Consider the following 19,039-nt stretch of genomic DNA (forward strand, 5'->3'; position numbering starts at 1 on the left):
TTTAAGATTATCATATATTTAATCTTAAAACACCATTTTGATGGGTTGTTACAGTCTCCACATTATGTGGCCACTTTGAAGTGAATACAAATACACAAGAATACCATCAGATAATACCTGTCCCTATCAGGAGGGATACAGTTACAAGGCCATCCCATTAAAATTTGGGTATTGTTATGCTGGCAAGTACTCAATCTGTTCATGATAACAGGGTGTCTAGAGAAGACACTGGTGATAAATTTGATTCAGAGGTAGTAGTGTCTGCAAGTGACACGTGCCATACAATTATTAAAAAAAAAAAAGTGTTGCATTCAGGAGGGTCATAGCAAAATGTTAATAGCTCAAAATAGTGTTCATTATTTTAGTAGCATGAGAGTATTAAGAATTCTAGTGATTCACTGCAGTGTTCGAATTGCCTCTTTCTGACCAAGTTCTAACTTTGTTTCATTTTTAAATATATATTAGCATACTAAGTCCTAAAAATCCCATGTGTCCTTTCAGGTTTGCCTGAATCTATTATTGCAGCGGCCTGTGCCAGAAGTGGCCAGAGAGTTCTTCATGTTGATGCGTAAGTTACTCGTAATTTTCCTTTTGAAGAGTTAAACTGGCTAGAAATGTATCTGTGTCTATGTCAGCGTGCCCTTCAGGACTTGTGTTTTGTGTTCTTCTGACATCAAGGGATCTTATACTTTTGTCTGTGCCTTATTTTGGGGGATTTCTTTCCCATCAATAAAACAGGCAGTTTTTGCATGCTAGCTCAGTAATTTGGAACATATGGTCAAGGATGGCTCCTCCTTTTGTATGGACAGGAATGGTTGCAGGTTTAGTGCCTTTTTTATCATCATTCCTGACAGAAATTATCCCATTCTGGTTTTGTGAGAATTTTTACCTGAGCCATTATCATTTAATGACAAAATGTTTTAATAGTAGTTCATTTGTATCGGTTGTCAATGCCTAGAGAAGTTAGTGCAAGTATATTTGCATTGAATTGTTATCAGAATGAAGATGAGTGAAGTCTGGCCGATAAGGCCAGGAGATGAACACAGTGCTGCTCTTTGTTTGCTGTCTTCTCTCTATCCCATGCTAAAGCAGTTTCTAGGAAGAGTATCAAATACCACTGAAATCAGTTGATTCAGAAAGTACTTCTGTTGAACTTCGAAATGGAAGAATTTGCTGAAGCACTTGGAGTAGCACATTTCCTTGCATCCTTTGAAGAGATTAATGTTTCACTTTACCTATTAGCAAAAGTTAACATAATTTTTTTTATAAACTGTGTAACTGTACATTACAATGCACACTGTTTTTAAAAAAAAAAATAGGATCTTTGAACCTTGGCTTATTTGTACACTTGCTCAGCAAAATTTAGTAGCATGACTCAAGTCTAGAGCTCTGGTTTCTGAGGCAAGCTTGAGATCAAATGCTGGAGCCTGAGCTGACCAAGACAAACTCTTAAAATACCCCTTTCTCCCCTATAGCACTTTAAAACTCTGATTGTCTCATAACTCTTTTGAGAGGATCGATCTTTACTAAGCAGCTCTTGAGGCTGCTTTACTGTCTGTGTTTTTCTAGAAGATAACAAATGCAATGTATTTTGTGAGGTTTCTGTACTAGACATCTGCGCTGTGCCTGCTGTAGTTCGTTATGTCAGATGAAGTTATGATTGTCCAGATTATTTTTTTTAATTTTTTTTTTTTTGCATCTTTGCTACTGCTTTTTATTGTAGCTGGCTCCTGTGCCCTTGCTACTTTTCCAGTCCCATTGTTAGTGCAGTTATGTGGTTTGCTGGCCTAATAGCATTTTGAGAGAGGGTCATAAGCTGGAAGCAAGGAGTGCGTCTAAGCACTGCTGCTGCCACTAAATGTTTTCATAGCCTAAAATGAATAATAATTTTCTAAGGTTAAACAAATTTCTGCATAACTGTTAAGAACCAGTAAAAGTCTATGTGGAGACTAGTTTCAGTCAACCTGTTATCTCTTCTCTAGCTGAAACCAGCAGAGCAGTGTGACAGGCAGTTCTGAGTTGGTGGTAGCAGCAAGAGTGCTGTGAGCTTAGATGTTCTCTGAATGATTCTGATGCAATGTGATTGCAAGGTTGGCATAGTGTTTTATTTTTACATCGTGTTTTTGAGCTTTTTCTTCTATGAAAATTTTTATGATGTGCACCTCTGTGTACAGCTCCTAGGTTTAGTTTTCTTTTTTTTTTTGTATTGCACCAAAACCTTAAAAAGGATATGCTTTCTGCTGTTCATGTTCTCTGAACATCATCAGTTCAAGATTAAGCTTCTGTAATCTCATTTGCCTGCAGCCCTTCAAAGGACCCATTCATTTTTCAGACATTTTGGTTTGAAATCATACGCAATTTCAAGATTTGCAAGACTAGCTCACTATCTTGTTTGCGTGAAATACAATTTGCAGTTGCTCAGCTTGCTGTTGTGCTGCCCACAAAGTCTCTGGCTTCCTGTCTCGGACTGGAGTAAGGACAGGAGATTAACTTCAGTCAGTCATTTTTATCAATAGGAGGGCATTTGGATTAAGAACTCATTAATGAATCTTCAGGCACTACGGACTACTTTCAGAACCTATGGAAAACTCCTTGGAACTGTAAGGAAGAAAGTCTTTAAATGGGTTAATATTCTCGTATCTTACATCACAGTGAAATGGTACACAGTACTTTATGCTCCATACTTAATGTAAATAATGATTCATTTGAAACAGACAGCTGTTAAGATTGTAATAATTTTAAAGAAGTATGCAACTACATACTAGTGATACTGAAGTTACTATAAAGACCTCATGCATAATGTGTAAGGGTATGTTAATGTCAGACATTTGGGTATGGTAGTTCTTAAATCAGCTATGGGATTGCTAACCAAAATATTAAACACTTTATTTTAAAATAAGCAGATATAGAATGAGTAGAATAGTTATGTTTGGATTTTAAGCTTAATGCATGTATTACTGGTAGACTACATAGATTTTGTTAAATGAACCATTTCTCATCATTTTTTTTATTCATTGGCTATCAACGTCCGTAATAATGGTTAGCCACTGGAATTTTGATTTCTTTTATCCATGCCTATTTTTAGCTATGGTGAAGAGCTTTTCAGAAAACTCAGAGAAGCAGGCAATTAGAACTGTGGAATACATATTTTGTTTATTACTGTTTTCACTTAAATATGCTTATTTATGTTCACATATGCTTTTGTTTTTATGATGAAAATGAAGGCTTCCACATTTGATTCCTTTCTCCTATGGAGTTATTTTTCCAACTCTAATGCAGACTAAGGTCAGGGGAAGGTGTTCATAACAGAGGTGTTCTTCTCTCATATTAATAATTGCCATTTTAATGGGTGTATGTGCTCACTGAATCATGGTCTAGAATCCATATCTTGGCAAAAAAAGAAAAAAAAGAGAAAAAGAAATGTTTATACTGTACAACCCCCTCCCCATAAATAGGGAAGCGTTTCAAGCCATCTGCTTTTCCTGTTTAAGTTAGTACTCTTGCAAAAAAAGCCTACCAAAACCAATGGAAAACCCTCACCCTGATGCCATTTGAGCTTGAAGTCAAAAGTTAAGTCTTAGAAAGCTTGCCAGAGATTCATCTGGATTAAAACATTTTATTTCTATCCACTATATGTCTAGTTTAATATATTAATTTCTAGATGAATTTTCAAGTTTTGTTTTACTAAAGTAACGGTATAATTGAAAATTCATCAAGAAAAAAAAACTTTCTATTCAGAATGTAACTTTTTAGCAGTGTAAGTTGTTTCCTTCTTGAAGGATTTTGAGCTTAAATTTTTTTCAGATTGTAAAAAAATAAGATTTGGAGTTACTGAAAAACTTGGTTTCATTAAGTGTGCTAGTTTGATTCATCTTTTGTTCTCTGCAAAGGTCTGAGTTGTTAGACAGAAGTTATAGAAAATGTATATGGATAAAGTCTTTGTTTATAGTTTACTTGCACTCGTTACCTTGTGTATACCATTTTATTACTTTTAATCTTCAGCCATGTTTGAATTTATCATAATATACTGCATAGGTGATTATGCAAGATAGTTTTGAAGTGGCCTATTATAAAATACTAAGGTCTAAGTTTGATTTATAAACACTGTCCAAGCATCACCATCAACAGTAGCTAATCTTATTCAAAATAGTCACTTCATTGCAGTGTTGCCATAAATTCCTGTAGACTGATTTTAAACTAAAGTTAGCTTCTGCCAAATAGTAATTGAAGGACCTCTATTTCTCTGTGCCAGCTATCTGTCTCAATAAACATAAAATCTGTGGTTCTTTTCAGAGAGCTACATTTACTGTAGATATTAACGAGCTGTTGACATGTGAAATTTCAAGGATATTTGTTAAGTGATTTAGAAAAGTAATTTGCAATTTAAAATGTGGAGATTGGCACTTAGTTTAAACTTGGAGTTGCTGAAGAAAGGTAGATCAAGAGTAAAAGTTGATTACTTGAAGTGAATATACTTCTCATACTAATTGTTCATATGCATAGGACTTCCTCCTGATCGCTTGTTGTGTTTTCTACTTTTGGTCCTTTGCTTATTTGCTTCTTACAATTATATGCATATATAGTTATGTACTGGTTTGGCTACTGAGGATGGGGCAATTAGAGGTGAGGTATGTTTAGCTACATTTTTTACTCAATTTTCAGCATCTAGAGTATAGCATTTGTAGACTAGTTTTCTTGTCTACATCCTTCCTGGTTGACTTATTTATCTTTCCATGTAGAGCATAATTCAAAGGCAAAGGAGTGTCAAGATCCAGGATTGTAACTCCTTTTTTGTGCCCACTTTGCTCTGTCTACTTCTCATGTCTTGCTTCCTGACACTTGAAACCTTTATTTTTTGACCTTATTTTGTAGAGTACTTGAGTGTTCCTTGTGTCTAAATTCTGTTCCGTCTGAGCATCCAAAAGCCTACTGGGCACCCTCCTTGTACCTCCCTCCTCCAAGTTACCTGCTTTTGTAGTTTGTTCCACTTCTTGCTAGACAATCTGTCTGACTTCTTTTCGGAACTTGTAAAATATATGATGTAATACAACCTGTGTCTTCATACAGCCTTCTTTTTGATCTTTAACTTCTGTGAAGTGAGGTAGCAGTGTAGGCACAGCAACCAGATAATGAGAAGGTTGCTTCTCAAAGCAGGTCAATTTCTTGCAAGGAAAATAAAATTATTTAACTTTAAGTAAGGAAACCTAGGCAAAAATTTTGACCTTTTTTGAAAAAGTTGCTTTTATTTTTATTTTGTTTTGGGGTGTGATCTAATAGCAAAAGTATTAGAGAGTAAAATGTGGTCTCAGCTGGTCCATGATAATTACCTTTAGTCATGTTCATATCCCAGGATATAATGTAATATAGTACAAGTGACTGCCACCATCACTTTTATTGAGCAGAAGGATCTCAAGAGATCTTTGAGTTAAACCTTCCTCTTGGAAGGCAAGAATGCATAGTCCACTTCTCATGCTCCTAGACACGACTTCTGTGCCAGAATGGGAATTTTTCATACATGTGACTGTGTACTTAATAGGTAGCATGTGAAACTGTATGGGTTTGAAACATAAGTTGGTTTGTGTTCAAATCCTTAAAATCGATGTGGCAGTAAATTCTTGTGGAAAAGACAGCTACTCTGATGGTTCAAGACTTCTTTCTGAAAGATCAAATGCAGGACAGACAAATACAGGAGCTCTTGGGAGCAATTTTGAGGTATCAGCAGCTTTCCTTCAGACATCACCAGCTTAGCTATACCATGGCTGTTAAGACACGGCACTGAAAAGGCCATCTTTTTAACAGGCATAGTCCATGAAATACTTTTTCTTGTGTATGCTGTGCTTTCCTAAGTCTTCAATTTCTCAAATTGGAGTCTGTCTTCAAAAGGCCGTGTTAGATATTCTCTTGGTTTGGATTCCAAGAATGTTAATCAGTTGGAAAAAATTTGCAATTTCAGTGTTCTGGACTGGGATTTGCTAATTCTTTCGAAGTATTGAAGAAAAAATGGTGTTAGTAACTGAGAAAAAAAACCCACAAACTAATATAAGAGAGGAGAGAATTAAGATATTTGCTGAGGTGAAACTGTACTTGGGCTACACTTCCAAAACATTGTAAAAATGGCTTCAGCAGTTCTGAACTACAGATTCAAGATTTGAAGAGTATGAACTAAAAGCAGCAATGTTTTAATTTTCATGAAAATCCAGGTAATACAGTAGAAGTTTTGAGCAAATACCATCTAGGAAATAATGTATGGTAGAAAAAGAAAACATGTGTGCTCTAACTTGGTAGAAAAATTGATTTCTAACACTGTTGTTACACCTTGAAAATGTTTCATGTCTTTACTTAGCGTATAATAGAATTATAGCCCTAAAAAAGGGAGAAAATATCCATCCTTTAGTTGGCCAGTACAGAAAGAGAGGAGAAGAACTTAGTCCTTGAGATACTGGGGCGGTATTTTAGCTTTAATTAGGCTTTGAACTTGAGCATTTAAGGATTTCCTCAGTTCATCTTCAGGGCAGTTACAACAAAATTATTTGGTTATGATGGACTCATACTTCTAAAACCATTAGTCAGTTCTTTCCAGAATTCCTCTTCAAGATTTTTTCTAAAACCTTTGCTCATTGTGTCGGTAATAATGTATGGTATACCCTATTTCTGTAAGTGTTTTCAGATGAGAAAATTAAGCCATTCTGATTCATCGTGTAATGCGGGGTAAACTAATTAAAATTCCAGGGGAAATAAATCTGGAAGTTGATGCTTCAAGAGAAGATTAATATTTGAGGTGCTACAGCATAACTTGGGAAAGGTTGCTGAGATGCCAGAGGAAAGGAAGGACAGCTGCGATTCATTTTCCATTTGAGAAAGGCCATACCATCTTCTCAAAACTGATTGAGCTTCAGCACAGCATTACAGAGTGCTTTGTTGAAAAGATTGATTCACGTCAATGGTGGTTAAAAAAAGAAAAGTAGTTTCAAAGGAAAATCCACCTGAAGAACAGAGGAATGTTTACATCAAAGGTGTCTGACAGCTCACAAATAAACTTCTGTAACTTTCTGTCAAAATAACATATTCATTTTTCTTACTGAAAGTTTTAATTTAAAATATTCTAAATATGCATGAATTTATATTGGTATAGATTCAAGAAACCCAGTCCTAATTTTAGGCAGGTGTTTTCTGTGATTTCTGTGATCAATGGCCTTGCTTGCTCTGACAGCCAGATTGTATTCCATATTCAAGGAAACTTGTGACTAAAGCAGCAGATTTCCTTAAAAATAAATCTTCATGGCTGTGTTTTTTGGAAATCCCAGAAGTCGCAGATAATATATGGATATTCAGCTTTTTATTCAGTCAAATCTTAAGAAGCAAGAAATTTAACTGCACCGTTGGCTGCTAAAAGTTACTGTTTTACAGATTGAGATCTGACAGAATCAGGCATTTAATATATTTAATCCTCATTGCTTTGTGTCCTGTATGCTACCAATAGCAGCAATTTGTATGCCTCACCCATGTTATTCATACAAAGCGTTAAGAAGGGACTCCTTTTTACAGGTGATTGGAGTTTCTGGTTTTTAAGGGATCTGCTCATGGAGTTCTTCTGCTTAGAGTAACCAAATTGCAGGGTTGACTGCTTGCCTTCTCCTGCAGCATGGACCCAGTCCACCCAGTTCCCAGCCTGAAGCACCATGTTCTGTTGTTGAAGCCACCTTAATTCAGTGAATGCTGGATTTTGTTTGTCTTTGCAAAAGATGTCCTATTTATGTTCTTCACTATTGCCTTGCAGTAGCTGAAAGACTTTTTTAGGTCAGTTTCTAGTCAGGAGCAATTAGGCATTGTTTAGCAGACATCTGTCCTTCATATGCTAAGTAAGCAACATGGTACAGAGCATCAGCCTCTTGTACTGTAAAGGGGCTGACACTCCTAATGAAGTCTTTGTCAGTGCAGATAAGCCTTGTCAAAACCATCCCATCATAAACAGTAGAATCAAACCTGAATTTAATTTTTCACTTTTATCACACTTATCTCTACAATTCAGTTGTGGAGGAGGTTATGATAAGATTTAAGTTCATTTAATTTAACAGTTTTCACACTCTTCTGTAAAATACAAACTTCCTCCCTAAATTTGTTGTTTTTTGGTTTAGTGTAGTGTATACAGTAACACTTGATAATCCATTCAGGAGGATATGTTTGATACCTTTCACGCTTCTGAAGTGCCAGCATACGGTGCCAGAAAACACTTAAATCCTGAAATGACTTTTTTTATTTTGCAAGAACTAGTGGTTTTCTTAAAATGTAATTGCTCTATTAGTTTTTCCTATCAGAGTTGTCAAATATTTAAGATGTGTTATGCATGATAACAAAAGCTAATTAATCCAACTGATGTTGAGAGAAATATTGATAGAAAAAATTTTAAAAGGGAAAACAGAGTCTTTCTTTCATTAACAAAAGAACTATTAATTTTATGTGATTCAAAAGAAATAAACTAGTATTTCTCAAGAAAGAAGCTGGTAAATATAAACTGAGAATTACTCGGGGTGGTATGATCGTTTTGTACAAATCAATTCCTTTGGCTCCACCTACAGTATATGCAGTTTAATAGGAATTTTGCCAGAGCATCTTAACAGTCTATAATAAGCATAATCTATTCTGTAAGCAGTAGATAAATAATGGAGTGAACTTTCCTTTATTTGACATAGTGGATAAGAGAGATGCGGTTTCCACTGTCTGGACCTCGTTTCAGTTTACTTAACCCTCCTTTGCATAGCCACCTCATGAAGCACTGGTCTTTTAGAAGTGATGTGCAGTACAATTCTATTAACTTCCAGATCAGCTTCAATTAGAAGCAGTATAGCTGTGCTGGTGTGACAAAGCTGTTAGGTCCTGCCTGAAGCTGAACCTCTGGAGTGCGGTATGGATGCAAAAAACCTGAACTGGCTTTTCTGAGAACGCACTTGAAACTGGCAGACTTGTTGGCTTGGCTCCACGCTAAGTAAAGACATAAGTAATGATGTACATGTTTGAGTTAGAGGTGTAGAGTCAGTCCTGGCCAAGAAGCAGTGTTGTCTGTGTTCTTCTTTTACTCATAGCACCCTGTGTGCTTTTCTTAGCATTATTCATTTTACCCTGCAGATACTTTGATTTTGGATGATAGTCTGTTTGGTCAGAGATGCATACAATTGAGTGAAAATGGAAATTTTACATCTCGTGAAGAGTTGTGAAACATTATACCCATTTTTATATTCTGTATCTGTAAAATCTGTCATGGAAAACATTTTGAGTGTCTCAAACTTGGTTGTTTTTTTTCTTTTAAACGTGGAAAAGCTGTGATTTATGTGTCCATCAAGTTTCACTGTTGTTTTTTCTTTACAGGAGAAATTACTATGGTGGAAACTGGGCCAGCTTTAGTTTTTCAGGATTATTGTCCTGGATTAAAGAAAATCAGGTAAAAATTTCCCAAATTACTTCTTTTGGTGTTACTTAATGTTAAATCTTGTTTGTTTGCATAATTTATTACGAGACATACTACCACAATGCTCCTTCTCTTTGGTAATTTGCCAGATGAAAGAGGTTTCTAGTTTCCAACTTTACTGGTTAAGACTTAACCATCTGGCCTAGCTTTCTAAGACTCTGATATGCCTGGTTTATTAATACTGTTATCTGAGACCAGTCTAGTGCTCAGTCATACCTTTTGGGTTCCTGAATTTATATAGAAGCAACTGAACTGTTGTTTCGATTCCTTTTCCAGCAGTTTCTGTAAACGATAAGCTGGTCTTTTCCATTTCCTGTTTGATTATTTCCCTCTCTCTGATGTTTCAGTCCCTTTTGGTTTTCTTGTGTGCTTTCAGCTGATTCTTTTTAACTGGGACAAAGGTAGTTATTGGATCCTTGCATTGAAATGTCCTATAACCAGGACAAAAAGATTAATGTTGATAGTGTATTTTTCAATGACCAAAGTTTATCTAATTCATGACAGTCCACTAGAAATCTTCTGAAGAGGATATTAATTTAGGAGATTGAGCACTTGGACTATATTAGCAAATGGATGTTCGTATTATTTACTGAAGCGTTACAAGCCTGTTGGTCTGGAGAAGATGGAACTTTTTCAGTTCAGTCTCATGCCTGTTTATTACATAGTGCTACCTTGTGGTGTAATCAGTGGAGCTGCTCAATGTCAGAACTTAATATTCTCAGGGTTCTGTTGTATAATTTACAGATTCTTCTGTGGACAAATCAATATAATGTGCAAATCACCATATTTTTTTCACATGGTCTCTGTTTGAAAATTTTGTGACAAAATTTGGCACTATCCTGGCTGTGGCAAACGTGTCTTTTGGATTGTGTTCAAAGTTATATTCAACTCCGTTAAAACATATTCCTTTTAACACTGTATTTTCGGATTACTAGAGCTAGTAATGTAGTAAAAATGTTGGCATGTTATAATTAAGTGACCAGCTCTAACTGTTGTAACTCAAAAAACCTGAATAGAAAAAGCATTAAGACAGTTATGATCATTCTTTTTGTTTGTTTGGTTGATTTTTTAATACAAGATGGTACAACACGTTATTTGAGAGTACAGGGATTTATAGTACAAGAGCAGCTAGCACAGTACAAAATGTAATTTTATAATTTGTCTTTGTAAGAAAAACGCAGATACCAATGATGAATGTGAAGATTGGAGAAAACTGATCCTTGAGAATGAAGAAGCTATTCCTCTGAGCAAGAAGGATAAAACTATTCAACATGTAGAAGATTTCTGTTTTGGCGAGTAAGTATAAATACAGAAATACAAAAATAATTTTATATGCCCAGAGGTGAATAATCATATTGTACTTTTAGTGTCAAGCATTTCACCATGATGCCATACTCATGTTGTTTCAAAAAAGTAACCATGACCTCTGAAATGTTCTTAATGTCCTTTTGCTTTTATTGAAATCACTTGCACTTCATTGAAGCTAACTGATGCTTCTTAAACGACCTTATCGGGACGCAATGCAATTTGTTGGCCAACTTGGTGAGTTGATAATTTTCTTCTAAGCAGAAAACACAAGTGTGTTTCTAGGTATTATTAGTAGTAGGGAGTTATGCATTGCCATATATTAAATTTTTCCATTCTTAATTTGGCTAAAAGCTGCTGTTCTCATAGTAAAAAATTAAATTCATAAGTACATGTAAAATGAACTAAATACACAAGAATAGGAACACAAATGGACAGTGGTACTGTAACTATAAAATATTTAATTGTGCTAAAGTGCTTTGTCATTTTTATATTCAGTGGATTTAAGTTTCTCACCAAGCAGTGCTTACCCATGATGCTTTAGATGGAATTGCGTGGTCAAAGGCTCCGGTAACGTAGTAAGTTAGCTTTTTGGGGCTATCACCTTTGTTCTGTTTCTGAAGTAAGATAACTCAGCTCTTTACATATAGTGTGCAAAAAATACATGCTTAATTTGAAATACATGTTTTTCTGAAGATTTGTTGCGTATGCACATGAAGAATAGCGTGCCATCTTAGGACTGATACATGGTAAATATCTTCTAGTTAGTTATTCATAGAGGTACATCTGCATCAGCAGAAGTTCAGAATACAAATTTCTTTTTTTGTTTAGATTTTTAAATGGAAGTAAGATACCTTGTTATAGATAAGTCATGCAGAAGGTAAGCTTTTCACAATGCCATGTTGAAAACCCAAGGAACAGCTGAAAGTAACCTTGTGAAGCACTAGCGTTGAACGGTGCGTAAGCATAGTAATAATGAATGGAAATTGTATGGGCCTTAATTGAAAACTGAACTATTTCTTTGTGCTTATTAATAATTTTTATCTTTTGGATTTTGCACTGATCTGAACACTCTTCTGAATTCCTGAAAGGTTCTCTGGGATAGTTAATGTAAGTTTAACCTTGAATCCCTTAGATAATATTATAGGCAGCTAAATGAAACATTGACAGATACGAATACAGAAACATGTCTTGCTCTCTGTAAACATCATGGGTAGGAAAAGTAAAAAACAGCTTGAATTACAGTAATACAATCTGAAGGTCACAGACTCAGAATTTTCCTAACTTTTATATTGTACAGTAATGGCTGCTTGACTGTCGTGCAGATAAAATGTTATGCTTCTTTTAAAGCAGTATCAGTTGAATATTGTAATTGGAATCCTGTTGCATAATAAATATTGTTTGGAATCAGTACTAAATTGGATTAAAGGTTTCATTGTCTCTTAACTGTGCATACGATTTTCCTGAGAAGATGCAACGCTGACTGAAGGTTGGCTCAAAAATTAGTCCTCTAGCACTAAGATTTCACACTTTCTGGAAGTGAGCATAATACTTGAGTCAGGACAAAGTAGAAGATTCTGCCGTCAAGCATTTAACTTAGGCTGGCAGTATAACGCTGTCTTTCTTGATTATCACCAAAAAAATGCAAAAGCCTACGAGGAAAAATGGTAAGATTAATAAGCCTAGCAAAGAAAAAGTTTTCCAAAGTAACTTAAAACTTCTGAAAGAGTCAATTATTGTGTTTCTGACAATTTACACGTTCTGGCTGGATTCTGTTGTTTTTGCATAACTTTTATAACTCCTATGAAGTAACCATTAAACATTTATTTTGAAAGAATAAACAGCTGGGTAGCAGTATAATATACACAGTGCAAATCTGAAATGAATGGCCTTAGAACAAAGTGCATCCATCAAAAGGAAAGAATACTGTGTCTACAACAAGCTGTATTGAAAAAAGGCAAATGGCTGAAAAATAAATAGTGAACACCTGTGCTGAATAAATTAACCAGCTGGTTGGCAATTTTTCATTTGACCTATCTGAAGGGGTTGCTGTTACAAGGCATTAATAAGACACATTCATTTTAAGATATTCCTTTGTTAGTACCATTAATTGATGAATGGTGGAAGATAATATTCTAAATTTACACAACAATTTGTCTGCAGATGTATTATTTTTTTCTGAATTAGGAGAAGAATTGTCTGTACAGAAGTTCAATTTGAGTAATTTTTATAGACAGTTCTTGCATTATTCAGGGATGTTTGTTCCTATAGGAGGGATGTCATGAATTTAGATTATAGACTGGTTTTAGACTTTCATTATAAAATGTGTACAGCTGCAAATCATGCAGATTTACGTATTCATTAATAGGAATTGAGTAGAGATTTAAAATATGTAAATACAACATTTTTGTTATACTGCTTTTCAGAGTGATGTAGAAAAAATACAGTGTATTTTGAATCCAAATTTTACTTTTATTTTGAAAGTACTAAGTATGTTTGATAGAAGATTGAACTGGTCATTGAGCTTCGAAGGTTGAAAGAAAACTTCTGAAATTTTGTGTTACGAAAAACTTTAGGATGGGTTAAATAAAAGCTACATTCTTAGTTACTGCATTAATGGCAATAGCTTTGGCAGTTTTCAGAAATGCCGTGTTACAAATTCCTGAAAATACCCCAACATCCAAACCCAAAATTTAATTGACTTTCATTTGTATTTTTAGTAGAGATCGCTTTTTTTAAAGAACATTTGACAAAGCGCTTATCTTTCTTTGATATTTTATAGTTATTTAATGCTTGCAATATGAAGCAAGAAGACATAATTAATGTACAGAAACAGATGTACAGACCTCTTTCATTAGTGCTTCCTTATAGTAGTTCCTGTATTTCCCAGGGCAATATGTTACCCCATTCATGAATAAACGCTTCCTGGTGGCTGTGCATAAGCTGAGAGACCTATTCCAAACTCTTATTTTCATGAGCCCACGTGAGCTCCCTGAGTTCCTAAGTGAGGAGCAACTTCTAAAGGATACAGGGTTTTCGTTATCCTGCCCCCTGCTTCTGTCTGTAAGGCTACAGATGTGCAAGGGAGCATTTTTTTATATGTATACTGAGTAATTGCTTGCTGTTCAGTGAATTGTAACCATCCTGTTAGTTACTGAAATTTTGTACTGTATGTTTGCAGGTCACATTTAAAATCATAGTTCATTAGTCTTCAGCCAAGATTAAATTGTTTATTCAGTGCATTAATGGCTTGTAGTACAAAGATAAAAAGATAGTATGAAATTACTGCTGAACTTTTTTCACTTACAATGACGTTGATTTGATTCATCTCAGCTGGTAGTATAAACTCAAATCCTAAGTTCAAAAGTACCAGTTTCTAAGGTAAATGTCATTGAAGTTCAAGATAAAAAGAGTAGATGAGATTAAAAGTGGAGATCTGCTTTATAAGAGGAATTTTAAAAAATTGTGTTGTGGAAAGCAAATGGACTATACAGACTAAGCTTGTGGTTATGTCCCTCCTTTGGACTGGCTGCCTTCATCTGCTATGCACAAATTTGTAACACTTGCATAAAAATAACATTGCTATGTAAGGGAACTTTATTCTGTGTGAATTTTACTAGAAGAGCTAATTAGAATGCAAGGTCAGAGTTGAAAAAGTAATCTGAAAGTTTTACTTAAACTTCAGGTCAAAATTGTGTGCTTCTCTTACAGACTTGCTATGAGAGTATGAGGCAAAGTAGGCTCAGTTGTATAAAGCACTTCTGTTTTCTTCCATGAGTTTGTTTTTTAAAATATCTGAGCTTAATGACTTTAGTAGTGCATTTTTGCATTTCAATTTCAAAGGGCTTTTTTTTTTTTTTTTAATCCACAGGAAAAACCTAATCAAATGGCTTTACTGTTTCAGTTTTAAAATATTGTATTTCTTTTTTTATGTAGCTGTGTATTATGTTTCACCCACATGAGTTTTGATTTTCATCATAAGCTCATTCCATCTTTTGAGTCTGTGTAAAGTAAGAACCCACATTTTTGGTTGTTTTCTTTTTCTGCTTAATAAAAATACCTCACTTGAATTACAGCTTTGCAGTCAAAGAACCAGAATTCTGTAGTGGGTGGTACACCTGATTTGGCCAGAATAAAGAAAGTCTAATGCTTTTCCTGGAAATACTTGAGGTTTCCATTCTGGCACTGTCTCAAAACTTTAAACAAATTTTTAAGACCCTTTAAAAGACTTCTTCCCCCAACCCCCCCCCCCCCCTCCCCCCCTTCTTCCCCTTGTGTCTTTAATCAGTCAGGATTCAGCTGAAGATGTTGAAGAAGCTGGTGCGTTGACAAAGTTGCCTGTCTTTGAAGCCTCTGGTGCTGAGGGGGTTGCTCAGGAACTGGAGGAAGAGTGCCCAGCAGCGGAGAGTGCCGTACCGGAGCCTGAGAGCCAGGGACCAGAAAAGGCTACAGGCACTGAGCCTGCAAGTCCAGTGGAAGGGAACGATACAGAAATAAACTCTGAGAATGAAAGTTCTCACAGTGTGGCTTTAGGCGAGTCCGCTTTGGAATTGGGAAAAACTGAACCTGCACCCTCAGAAATTCCTGCCCAAGAACGCAAGAAAATTACATATTCCCAAATTGTTAGAGAAGGCAGAAGGTTTAATATTGATTTAGTTTCCAAGGTAGGAACTGAATGACTGTTTTCATGTAAGTTCATTTATTTTGCTTAAAATACTGAAATTTAAAAAAAAATCATTAATGTTGAGGAGGGCTGACACAGTATCTTTGAGGCAAAAAAGACACTCCTGAGAAGTAAGCAAGAATTGGTAGCCTAAAAACAAACAGGAGCTATTTCATATATGCTCTTTAGCGTTTGTTTTTAACCAAAGAGACCATGAAACATAGCTCAGAATTATGTCCATAAGGATAAAATTCCTGAAATTTAGCACTTAAGGTAATACCTGCAACATTGCACTTGCAAAATAGTACCATTAAAAACATTATATGTTTAGGCAGGGAAAAATCAATCTACATTTAGATCTTTGATGTCTTTAAAATGAAAAATAATTTTCTGTTGGAGTGCTTCCTAGATTTTAGGGTTTCCTGTGAAACTTATCTCTCCTCTCTATACCCAGACTAAAGCACGGAATTGTAATATTGGAAAAAAAAATGATTAGTTAATCCATAAGATACACTGACTACAGTGAGTTATTATTGTGTTGAATTCCTACTAGTGGGCATTTTACTGAGAACCTGACATAATGTCATACTGTTTAAACTGTAAAATCTGCCTTTTACGTACTTCACAGTATATGAGTATGGCCGAGCAAATGCAAGTTAAATGGAAATTTTTCTTAACTTCTGTGCTTTAGATTATCTGTGTATTCTGCAGTACAGTGAAGTGTTTTCAAAGTTGAATGCTGAATTTTTCATATTCTGCATGAAACGATTTTGCGAACCTTTGGAAACTGGGAGGAAAAAAGCCGTTCCTCAATAACTTATTAAATTCTTTGTGGAGACAGTACAAAATGCACTATTCCGAATACTGTCTCTGTGTTCCAAAGGTAGATAACTCTTCCATGCATCATTGGAATGACATCATGAAAACAATAGTGAGTGTATAGTGGTTTAGCAGATAATAATGCTATTTTGTATCCTTTTTATGCTTTTTTGGTGCCACTGTGTTACATGGTGTTAATTGCAATGAATTCCAGAAAATCTGGCAGAAGTGTAGGCATCAGGGCAAGACTAGTAGTTGGTGTTGGTTTCTCTCTGGCACTGTGACAGACTTCCTCGCAGTGTCCTTGTTGGTGTTCCAGTAAACCTTTATCTTGAAAATTCCTGTGTGATTGTGCAAATTCTGTTACTCAAGGCCATAAGACTTGAAGCAGGTTTAAACTAATCTCCAGTGCTTTTCAGTTCAGGCATATGTCTTGAGTTAGTAGTTACATTTCTGTCCCTTCAGTATTACATAATATATCTGTAGCTTATAGAAAGAGTAAAGGTAGACAGAATATAAATTAATATAACAGAATATTAAGACTGTATCTTAACTGCATGTTTAAGGAATTTACATTTAGAAAATGTGGCATTATCATTTCAGGTAATTTAAGGAACAGCTAGTGATGATTTACGCAGACAGCGTCATGTACTTCACTGATATTGGGAAATGAAGGTTATAAAATACGGTGTTCAAGGATATGTAGCATACAATACCAAGAAATTATCCACAATGACAATGCAAAAAATTGTCCCAGGCTATGACTCCCAGACTAATAAAACTAAATGAGCAGTAGGCTGACACCTTCTCCCTTTCTCTGCTGTGCACTGCTTTGTCTCCTCCATTTGTATGGTTCTTCCATTCAGTTAATATTACTTTGCACATACTACATCTTGAAGCTCTTTTTTCAGTTTTTATTTCACGGTGTGTACTTGTAAATAGCTATAGAAAGCACCTTACAAATGAATACTGTTGGTATCACTGTTTTCTTCCAGTGTAAGCACTTCTTCTTTACTCACTGTTTTCTCTTTTTCTTCACTGTGCAGTTGCTTTACTCCCGAGGTCTGTTAATTGACCTTCTGATTAAGTCAAATGTTAGCAGATATGCGGAGTTCAAAAATGCAACACGAATTCTTGCCTTTCGAGAAGGAAAAGTAGAACAGGTATTGTAAAACAATGTGTTGTGTATGTTTAATACCATTTTTTTTCAAGTCAAGAAACTTGAAATTGGTTTCTTGAGAGTTTTGTAATAATAAGCTAGTGTTTTTCGTTAAGATTCTGATTTTTATTTCATTTCTGGAATGAGAAGGTGTTTCTATGTGTTATATATAATTTAAAAAAAAATCTAAAATAAGAAGGTCCAGTCCAGTATATTATTGACATAAATCTTTGCTTCATGTCAAATATTTTGACCATGGTTGACTTGGCAGTTAATTCTTAAAGAATTGTAGGGTTTAGGTTTTAAGATTTGTAGGATAGGCTTGATTTGTGTCTCTGCTGCTTAGAAGAGATGTCGTTGGTGTGATAATGGCAACAAAAGATTTTGGCACAGTTAATTATTGCAATTCTTTTGATTAACTCTGCAGTAAGATGTGCAAGGGAAATTGAAGGGAAATAAAAACGGGAAGAGGCTGAAAGATTTTAAAATATTTTTATTGTGGAAAATTGGTAACTTAGTATAGTTATAATAGGAAATGACGGAAATAAATATGTAAGAAAATAACTATAATAAAAATAATAATTTAAAATATTTGTTAGGTAATCTGTAATGTTGCTTGATGCTTTTCAGATCCAGAGTATGGAAAGTATCTGAAATTATTAAAATATGTATTCCAGGTACCTTGTTCTAGAGCAGATGTCTTCAACAGCAGACAGCTCAGTATGGTGGAAAAGAGAATGCTAATGAAATTTTTGACATTTTGTTTGGACTATGAACAACACCCTGATGAATACCAAGGTAGTGTTTCATTGAACAGTGTACACTCTCTTCTTACGAATTCATTCAGTTATGCACAATGTTGATAACTCTCCTGTGTTTTCATGCAATTTATTTTTATGGATTCTTTTTCAAAGTATGCTTTGACCTTTTTATGACCTTTTCACTTCAATGTTAAATTCTTCTACTTAAGCACATGCTCTTCTAGTTCCCACATCATTTATTATTTAAGTTTTTCTTTAACAGCAAAATTATATATTACAACATGGTTGCACATTTTTAGGTGTTTCGTCCCCGCTCCCAGGTATTTTTTAACATGGTGTGATGTATCTGATTTTTCTGGGTTTTTGGATAATATGTAAATCTTCACAGTATGTTGCCACAAAATCAGAAATAGAGAAAATGAATTTTTTTTTTGCTTTGAAAGTAATGTAATTTAATGCCTTTTAGTTTTAGAGGGCCAGTTCAAAGTGCCTTTCTCAACTCTTGGCTTATTTAAACGAGAGAAAATCTGAATAGATTTGAGCTGTAACGTGCAAAGAATAATGAGCATCAGGTCAGAGAGGGAAATGGGCTAACAGAAGAAAGGTGCTTTAGGTTTATGTACTTCAGGGTACAAAGGATGAAGTGTTCTCAGTTCTTGGAGTCTGAAAGTAAACCAAGGCAAAAAAAGAAAAATCTGTCAAAAAGAAATAACGAGGGAAGAAAAATAGTTAAAACTATTGACATATGTTTCAGACTGAAATATATCGGTGCTTTTGTAGTTTGGTGGTGGCTTGGCTAGGCAGTATTTTTGACAGAATCTAGTGTTAGAAAAAAATAATTGTTGAGGTACTGGTTTGATTACTTAAAC

At 35.0% G+C, this 19,039-nt stretch overlaps 1 protein-coding gene across 1 annotated transcript in view; it reads left to right on the forward strand.

Annotated features, from left to right (window-relative positions):
- The window catches only part of CHM (CHM Rab escort protein), a 70,329-nt gene that overhangs the window by 12,055 nt on the left and 39,235 nt on the right, over positions 1-19,039 (forward strand). Inside the window, exons 2-7 of the mRNA XM_040614246.1 lie at positions 502-568; positions 9,364-9,436; positions 10,635-10,759; positions 15,057-15,432; positions 17,297-17,413; positions 18,087-18,207. Coding sequence (XP_040470180.1) covers positions 502-568; positions 9,364-9,436; positions 10,635-10,759; positions 15,057-15,432; positions 17,297-17,413; positions 18,087-18,207 — 879 coding nt within the window. The remainder of the gene's footprint in view (positions 1-501; positions 569-9,363; positions 9,437-10,634; positions 10,760-15,056; positions 15,433-17,296; positions 17,414-18,086; positions 18,208-19,039) is intronic.

This window comes from Falco naumanni, chromosome 14 (assembly GCF_017639655.2).
Source record: "Falco naumanni isolate bFalNau1 chromosome 14, bFalNau1.pat, whole genome shotgun sequence".
NCBI lineage: Eukaryota > Metazoa > Chordata > Aves > Falconiformes > Falconidae > Falco > Falco naumanni.